Here is a 9,772-nt window from a genome sequence, read left to right on the forward strand (position 1 = left end):
CTTCAACTCTGGGGTCAAACTCACCGATTCCTTTCATGGAAGATAGTAAGTGCAGTTCTGGATATGACTTTACAGGTGCTCACCCAATGGCAGATCATTTTATCTGAGAAATCCTGGGAGGGAAGAGTTGTCTAGTAGAAAAAGCAACCTTAAACTCAAGGTTTATAGAGTGGGATTTTTCTAGCAAACTTTCCATATAAATTGGCTTGAACTTTCTCTTTTCCCATCATTTCACAGTGATTCAAAGCTAAGAGCCATTTGGCTCTTTATTGAGGATTGGAGGGAAAAAAGGGCTGACTTCAACACATAGAACTAGGGACTGTGATGGGCAGTTGGTCAGCGCATGTCAGTCCACTTCCACCTGTGCCCTGAGCACTGGGATTGGGGTACTGGCTGAGACTGGGTCCAAATTTTTCATTTGATTTTAAGGCAACTATTTCAAAGGTCCCTGTGAGATGGAAGCAGGCCCAGGACCCACTGAAAGGGCAGGCGTGCTGTAAGGCAGGTCTGGGGTGGTGAACTGAACTTAGGGTTGAAGATACACAAATCTCTGTGGTCCCAGACCTAGAGTTATGGTATGGACATCTCCACTGGACTTTTGAGCTGGTCTGAGGGCTTAACTCTGATGCTGTTCAAAAGACTGGGTATTGTTTATGTGTATCAGCTCTCTGAATTCAGAAATCAGTTCTCGAGAGTACTCAACATGGAATCCCTACTTTTCTGCAGAAGCAGAGACCCCGAAAAAGGGTGTGGCCAATGCAGTGCAAATCTCTCTCAGGAAGGTAGCCATGATAGTCAGAAATGTGACATTAGAAGGAACACCAACCACAACTGCATACTTAAAAATCAGTTAAGTGGAAAATATTGTCAGGAGCTTAGTCTTCTTTTCTCCACAAGGGTACTATTTGTAGTTTTTTAGAAATCATCAGTTTCATTTCAACAGTAAAGTAGCACCATCTGGGCTGGCCGAGGTGGCTCACGCCTCTAATCCCAGCACTTCAGGAGGCCGAGGTGGGAAGATCACCTGAGGTCAGAAGTTCAAGACCAGCCTGGCCAACATGGCAACTCCATCTCTACTAAAAATACAAAAATTAGCCAGGAATGGTGGCACATGCCTGTAATCCCAGCTACTCGGGAGGATGAGGCAGGAGAATCACTTTAACCCAAGAGGCAGAGGTTGCAGTGAGCCAAGATCATGCCATTGCACTCCAGCCTGGGCAACAGAGCAAGATTCCATCTCAAAAAAAAAAAAAAAAAAGGGGGGGGGGGAAGAAACACCATCTGAATAATGTGCCATCGGAACATTCTTTTGCAGTGCTGGCGTGGGACGGACGGGAACATTCATTGCCCTGGACAGGCTCTTGCAACATATTCGGGATCATGAGTTTGTCGACATCTTAGGGCTGGTGTCAGAAATGAGGTCATACCGGATGTCTATGGTACAGACAGAGGTAGGAACATAATCTATATGTATTTTTAAATTTTCCCTGGACTGAAAAACTTAACCATTATTCAATGATATGCTTCAAAACAATTCTCTCAAACTTCTTTGTATCTTTCTTTCCCATTTTCTTATTGTTTATGTTCAAACTGCTTTGAGGCATAAAAGAAATAGACACTAGCCTCCAGAAATCCATTTGACGTATAGTGATTATACTTTTATTGGCATCATAATTCAGAGTGCACGGGTAGATTAGTAAGAGTAAGACCCCTTTGAACAGACTCAGAGTCAATTGCAGATAACAGCCATCCTGGGTAAATGCCACCAAATAGAGACTGTAGAACTGGTGCAATTTGATTTATATTTGAAATGTTGGATTTGATTCAATACATTTGTCATTAGTTTATCCTCCGTGTGACTCTATCTCAATTCACTTTTGATGATGATTAGAAGTTGGATTTGAGCTTTCTGTCCCTTTTATGATTTTAAAGATTCCCAGTCTCCAACCTACCAGCATTGCCAGTTCCCTTCATCTCAATGATGAAGATTTATTATTTTAACAACATGGAAGCATCCCCTGAAATGAAATATCCAACAGTGTTACGTGCTCCGTCTTCCTCCTCTTCTCCCGAGTCCTCCCTCCCTGAAAGCCTGAGGATGCACTTAGTCTGGAGCGGCAACTCAAGGCAACGCCGGCAGACAGCACCGCCTGCCTCAGAGCAGCCGTGGGTGTGTACCCCTGTGGGCGCAAAAAGCCAAGTACAACAGCTTGTTCATAAGCCTCATCACCCAGCCATACTCGCGACTTCTTAGCTTCAGTCTTACAATAATCCTTTTTCTCAAAGAGTGTGTGTGGGTGGAACACTTGGGTAGAACACAACCTGGCCCGACCTGTTAGGAGGATATTTTTAAAATGCTTTGGTCTTCCTCATGCTTTTCCTACCCAGCACCACTAGATGTCAGTATCACTTCAAAAGCCTAGAGTAATGGCGGCCGTCTCAGCTGTTTCTGTTTTCCCCCTCCTTTTACTTTTCTTTCCTCCTACCTCCCCATTCTTATCTGACCAATTTTTGGCAAGGCTGTTTCAATACATTCATTTCTGAACTACAGCAGGATCATATCACTTGGGAAAGAGTTATCCTCGTTAATATTCAGACCTCCCATTGATAATTAGGAAGCAAGTCCAATTGGTTTCCTCACTTGGTTTCAATCATGCTGCCTAGTAATTTAGCGTGGTGGGGACATCAATATCACTTTTTAATCATAAGTTTAAAATGTCTGGTTTCCCAGAGGAGTCCACTGTCTGGTGAGTAAACAGTGCTTTATTAATCAGTCCATATTTTTGGCTTTTACTTCCATAAATTTGCACCCTGATATGTGATTAAAACTCCCCGTTATGTATATGAATCACCAAGCTTCAAAGAGCCACACCTTATTTTAAGTATTTTGTATTTAATGAATTAAGGTATGTACTTAATTCATACCTTTTAAAACTTCATAGATTTTGGGGCCAGGCGCAGTGGCTCACAGCTGTAATCCCAGCACTTTGGGAGGCTGAGGCGGGCGGATCACCTGAGGTCAGGAGTTGGAGACCAGCCTGGCCAACATGGTGAAACCCCGTTTCTACTAAAAATATTTAAAAAATTAGCCTGCCCTGGCGGGTGGGCACCTGTAATCCCAGCTACTCGGGAGGCTGAGGCAGGAGAATTGCTTGAACCCAGGAGACAGGGGTTGCAATGAGCTGACACGGTGCTACTGCACACCAGCCTGGGCGACAGAGTGAGACTCCATCTCAAAAAAACAAAAAACTTCGTAGATTTTAATTATGGCCTGTTTTCTTTTGACTTTTCTCCAACTACAGATTCTTAATGTCTTTCACATGACACATCCTCCATCCCATTTTTAGGGTCATTATCTTTCTTCGGGTGGTTATCAAGCAGCCACCATGTTGCTTTCTGCAAAGCCAAGAAAACGTTTTGTTTTCTCCCTAAATGTTTTACCCTAAATTTTGGTTGTTTCATTTGTTTATGGCAGCATTTTATGTCGATATCTCCTCGAACACGGCCTTTTTAAAATACAGTATCCCCATCCTGGCCAACATAGTGAAACCCCGTCTCTACTAAAAATACAAAAATTAGCCAGGCGTGGTGGCACACGCCTGTAGTCCCAGCTACTTGCGAGGCTGAGGCAGGAGAATCGCTCGAACCCGGGAGGCGGAGCTTGCAGTGAGCCAAGATCGCTCCACTGCAACCAGTCTGGTGACAGAGCGAGACTCCGTCTCAAAAAAAAAACCCATAAAATAATTAAATAAAATCAATTATTAAATAATTAAATAAAATCAATTATTAAATAATTAAATAAAATCATTATTAAATAATTAAATAAAATCAATTATTAAATAATTAAATAAAATCAATTATTAAATAATTAAATAAAATCATTATTAAATAATTAAATAAAATCAATTATTAAATAAAAAAATAAAGTGCAGTATCCCTTCCCTGAACTCTCATGGGGAGTTCAAAGTCAGTAAAGGGGGCAGAGGTCCCCCAGGTTACTTCCTTTTTCCAACTTTTCTAGCTTGACCCTTGATTCCCTCAGGACTTCATGGTGGATGTTTTCCAGTTCAAGTTATTTATCTGTGTCTTTTTTTTTTTTAACTTATGTCTAGAACATTTTGTTCATTTACCTTTATTTTTTCCTTGTTCCTCTGCTCACCGTGGTTCATCCCGTATTTTGAATACAGATTGATCTGCCTAAGATTCTCCTTAAGCCCATTCACATTCAAATTCTGCTGCCAGGTCACAAAAGTTAACAAGGAAAGAACAAAGTAAAAATAAAAAAAAAGCTTATTCTTTTCACATGTATGATCCTAGAGTACTCCTTTGACACTAATGATTTTCAAGAGAATGAAATGATTCTCCAGTTGAGCTCCGTTTTTATGTATATAATCAACCCACATAGACCATATTTCCTCCCATCACTGGTATCTAATTTTCCAGCCTTCTCTACATTGCCTTGACTCCACCATTCCACCTCACCCAAAAAATTGCAGAAGTAGCTGATAGGATGAGCCATGTCTCCAGGTGCAACATGCTGCCTGGACTGCACTGTGACCTGCCCTCTTCCTCTTCCTCACCTGACCAGACACACTTCATAGACTTCTTCACGCAAGTACAGGCGTATTTAGAAAGAATGCCAGACCCTGGGGGGAGGCCTGAATCTCCACTTTACTGCTGCGCAAGTCACGTCACCTCTCAAGGCTCCCATTTCTCTTCTGTAAAATATGAATGATAACTTTCACTAATTTTTGTAAAGTAGACATGATGGGAAATAATATAACCTAGATAAGTGCTGTGAAACTGTGAAGTGCTACTTATGAATGATGTTCTCCTCTCTTCTATTTTTATCGAATATTTTGTTTGGTTTTCCTCTAATATCCTTCCCTAGAGGTCAGTTGGAGCTTTGCTTTGAGCAGCCCATCCTCCTGATCTGCAGTTTGGATTTTGGGACTTTCAAGGACAAGTCCCTCCATAAATAGTCTCTATTTACTTTTCTTGTGGTCTTTCTGTTTGGTTGTTTTTTGTTTTGATACAAAATGTAGCCACTAAGCAGATGCAGATTGAATGTCCAGGCAATCTCTGGTCTTATCTATTCCCTGTGTTGACATAACACCAGAAACAATGGATTAGGTGTCCATGTGTGACGACCACAAGGGGTAGCTCAGCCACTGATAGGATACCATCACCGCAAAAGGGAATATATTTTCTCCAAACCGTGTTGAAAAATACAGGTTAGGCTGAGGTGTCAACCCAGTGATGTTTGAAATATTAATTTTGTTTTTTGTATGAAGTTGTTACACAGGAAGCTTCTTAAAATGCTATGAATATTTTGACCGGATCTCATTTAAATGTTATTTCTAGTGGTATTACTTATAGAGAAACTCTGGAAACAAAGAAAAAGGAGGAACACTGTGAAATTACCCTTACTTCTTGGCAGAAAGATGTATTTTGGTGATTTCATCTTGGCTTTCATTCAAGTATAACTTTTACATGATTGTGCTCATATTATGTGTATGTATATATGTATGTTACTTTACATTCTATTTACATTGTAGTTTCTCATTTAGGATCTTACTATGTAGCCTGTATAGTATCAAAAATTACCTACAACTCTATAAATCTCATTTTAAGGACAGACTAATGTTTCATTACAGATACACTATTGCATATTTAAACCAATCTCCTTTTTAGAGAACATTAAATTAGATTATTTCCCACTTTTTACTATTATCTGTGTCCACACCATTTATCAGCACTTTATTAATTCTACCTCCAGAAACAATAAGTAAAATGGACTGCCTCCACAAACTTGTCATCATTAAATATTATTCTTTTCCTTCTAGCTTTGTCCACTACATAGATAGAAAATAATTATTTCAATGTACTTTGTATTACTTGACTATTTTTGGCATATCTTAATATTTCCTCAGTTTACTTCAAAAATCATTTAATAAGCAAGCTAAGTGCTAGGCATTAGGAATAAAAAGACATAGTTTCTAACTTCCAGGGAATATTTGGCCTAGTGGTTGATGTCCTTTACTTATTTGTCTATTTGTACATGTTACTGATTTGAATGACTTTATCACAAAAATAAAGGTATCAATATTCTGTCATAATTCTAGAAAATATTTTTCTTTCCCAGTTTCTGGTTTACCCGATGTTTTATTCTTTTTAACTTTTTAAAATATACAGTAGATTGAGATTTTTATTTGTAATTTATTCTACTGCTCTTAATTTTAGAAATTCCTTTCCTAAAGTAATCAGAGAGAAATTAACCAATATTTTCCTCTATATTTTTAAAGACAATTTATTAAATTACCTGGAATTTGCTTTGGTGTATGATAAGGGGATATCCTTTTTTTTTTTTTTTCAAAATAGCCCCGTGATTTGATTGAATGTTGATTTCCTTTAGCATTAATAATGATTTAATGTATAGCGTGGTGAACATAGTTCATAATACCGTATTGTATACTTGAAATTTGCTAGGAAAGTAGATCTTAAGTGTTCTCACCACACACACACACACACACACAAATATATATACATATATATATACACACACATATATATATAAAAACATATATATAATCTGGGGTGATGAATGTGTTAACTAGCTTGATTGTGGTAATCATTTCATAACATGTATGTATATCAAGTCATCACATTGTACACCTTAAATATATATAATTTTTATTAAACTGCAATAAAGTTAGGGAAAAAAAAATCCACTGTTTTTAAAAAAAAGCCATGATGTTCTAAGCTCTGTTATTAATCAAAATACTTGTACAGTTGATTCTTTGGATTTTCTAGTTATAAAACTGTGTCTCTGTAAATAATGAAAATGGTTTCCTTTAACACTAGATCTTGATCATTAAAACTGTCATAGTATAAAATATTATATCTTTGCACATGTCTGCTCTGAAACCTGTTTTTGTCTTTTGTTCCAGGAGCAGTACATTTTTATCCATCAGTGTGTGCAACTGATGTGGATGAAGAAGAAGCAGCAGTTCTGCATCAGCGATGTCATATACGAGAATGTTAGCAAGTCCTAGTTCAGAATCCAGAGCAGTAAGTGGAGAAGAGCTCGCCACGAGTGCTCAGTCTTACAACTATTAGAGGGGGACGTGATGGATGGGACAAAAGACAGCAGTAGCCATTTGTATTGACTCTGACTTCACATGAGTATTTCTTCCCAGCTCCTGGCCTCACGTGGGTGGTCACAGGGAAAAACAAGTACTGTAGCAGATCTTTGAGTTTCAGTGCACCTTGGTTGGTGTTGGCAACAAACAGGAGCTTCTACAGATCATGATGGCTTTACCTCCATTCCCTCTACTCAGAACCCTAAATTATTCTGTTATTGGATCTGTGCCTGTAATATCAGGATACTACCATCCAAATCTGTCTAGATATCTTGTGCAAATATTTTGTTGATTACAAGGGCTCTATACGGGGTGACAAAAAGACATGAGCTGGATTGGACACTCCTAAAACCAAAAACAACAGTGACAATAGAGTCTCAGGATAGCAGAGTTTGAAAATACCTTGGTCTCACCCATTATGTGAGCCCTTACTTGAGAGCTTCATGAAGACACTTGTAACATATTCAACGTCCTGTACTCCAATTTTGACTAGGAGATCAGATTTTGGAGGTGTAAGTAATCTTGGCTGAGGTAACAGTAATCTGCCCATTTAGTTTAGTAAACAGACTGTAGAGTGTCTGACTATACTGGGGGAAGAGGAGCCAATGACAGGATAGGGAGATGACAGTGGTGCATGTTGGGAGAATCATGAAAATCTGGGAAGCATATGGACCAGTAGGCAGGATAGGATTAGCACTGCACCTCTATATCCATCAAGAGAGACAGAGCGCACAATGGAGCAGGAAGGATAAAAAATAAAGAAAGACAGAGAGAAACAAATTTGCTGGGAGAGGGAAAGACATTCAGACCCACAGAAAGGAGGCAGCACACAGAGAAAGATGCACAGATCAACCCACATCTGCATGGGTTGTGAGACTGAGCATAGTGAGAGCAGTGGTGGGGCTGTGACACCAGGCTGCTTACTGTCTTTCTTTGTCTCATTCACAGGAGATGACATGATGTGCGCCCATCCTCCCTTGCTTCCAGATTGTTTTAGGGGGCCCTGATAGTCATTTTTCTAAACAGAGGCCCTGCTTTGTAATATGTGGCCAAGGAGATAATTTATCTCACAGAAGCACCGGGAAGACTTAGCCTTAAAGAGCCTACAGTGTCTTTTTGGACTCTTTCACTTCGGGACATTTAATAATGGACCAAATTCAACAGAACACCAGGAAGGTCAAGACGCTCTCCAAAGGGCAGGAAGTACAGCACTTCCGAAGAGTTTAATTGGCCCTTTGCTGGTTGGGCTGAGTTTTTTATTTTTAAGTGTTTGTTTTTAAGTGCAATAATTTTTGTGTGTGTGTGATTCTTATCAGAAAGTTGAATTGTTTTCTGCCTACACCATTCATCAGCCCCATAACCCAGGAAGGAACAGGCATTGTTAGCATCAGATTATACCTCATTATTAAAAGGAGGCATGGCCACACATGAAGAAATGGTCATTCTACTTCAAAGAAATTGAGCCAGCACTATCTGTACTCCAACATTACCGGATCTGGATTGGGGAGGTTGGTCAGGGAAGAGAGGGGTTCTACCCACAGATCAACTGTGTAATCTTTTCCTATTCAAGCTATAATTCAACTTCAAAGTAGAGTAGAAAAAAAAAATTGTCTTAACTGTTCTAGTTCTTGATGGTTTTCTTCCTTATTAACAGTTGGTGTTTTTTCCTTGGCCCTTTTGGACTAATGTTACTGTCCAAGTTCTTTCTCAAGAAACCACATCTGGTTCAGAAGAGTGTCAAGTCGGACTCTTTAAACTCTGTTGCTGTCTGAGCAATCTTGGTGCCTAGACTTTGCATTGCTTGTTCTGTTGACCTGCATACATGTGAGAGCTATTTCTTTAAGAACTGTATAGGCTGTGAAAACGCACTTTCTTTCCCCCAAAGAGCTGGGAATTTATGAAGTTATGGCAATGAACTGCAGCATGCTGGGACAATTATTTGACTACATTTTTTTTGCAATATTGTCAAATGTCTCTATGGATTCTGACAGAGATTTCCTTTTGTTTTGTTATTCTTTTGGTTGTCAGTTTCATTTTAACGGTGTAACTAGTAACTTTTATTCTTCGGATTTTGTATAATTACAGTACATGATTGTGTATTGTGACATGAATGCTGTCAAAACGACATTGATGGCATTGTGAAGCCTGTTACTTTGTGTCACTTCCTGATAAATAAGAGGTGATGACATGGATATACAACAGAAAACACTTTGAATTGAAAGTAAACACAAGCTGGCTGCTTCCTGTGGCAACTGTGGCTATTGTGAGCTTCCGTGTGTGTGCTTCCAGGAGGCTTTGCTCCTCTTCATGCACCTGACACTGCCCCTTCCCTGGCGTCCCTCCATCCCTGATCATCTTCATGAAGCCACAGATATAAGTTCAGCTTAATATTTTATCAGTGACCTTAGTGTTGGTGAAGGATGCCAAATTAACAGCTCTGCACCCCACCGTCTCTTGTCACTGAGAAGGCTCGGCCATGGCAGACCTTGGCAGAGTTTCTTGCAAGATCTGGCCAGTGAGTCTCAGTTTCACCTTGCAGGGTGAATGGCAGAGGATGCCCATACCCTGCAGGTTAACAGCTTGGGCTCCTCAGGGATTGTCAGTTCCTACTCACCTCCCTGCTACCACCT

The 9,772-nt window shown here is 39.7% G+C and overlaps 1 protein-coding gene across 2 annotated transcripts in view; it reads left to right on the plus strand.

Moving 5' to 3' along the window:
- Positions 1 to 9,394, plus strand: part of PTPRO (protein tyrosine phosphatase receptor type O) — a 285,274-nt gene extending 275,880 nt beyond the window's left edge. For both annotated transcript variants that reach the window (XM_024257382.3, XM_024257383.3), the window contains 3 exons: positions 1,316 to 1,451; positions 6,951 to 7,071; positions 8,091 to 9,394. In XM_024257382.3, the coding sequence (XP_024113150.2) occupies positions 1,316 to 1,451; positions 6,951 to 7,055 (241 nt within the window). In that variant the 3' untranslated portion in view covers positions 7,056 to 7,071; positions 8,091 to 9,394. The remainder of the gene's footprint in view (positions 1 to 1,315; positions 1,452 to 6,950; positions 7,072 to 8,090) is intronic.
- Positions 9,395 to 9,772: the final 378 nt, after the last annotated feature.

The sequence above is a fragment of the Pongo abelii genome, chromosome 10 (assembly GCF_028885655.2).
Source record: "Pongo abelii isolate AG06213 chromosome 10, NHGRI_mPonAbe1-v2.0_pri, whole genome shotgun sequence".
Classification (NCBI taxonomy): Eukaryota; Metazoa; Chordata; class Mammalia; order Primates; family Hominidae; genus Pongo; species Pongo abelii.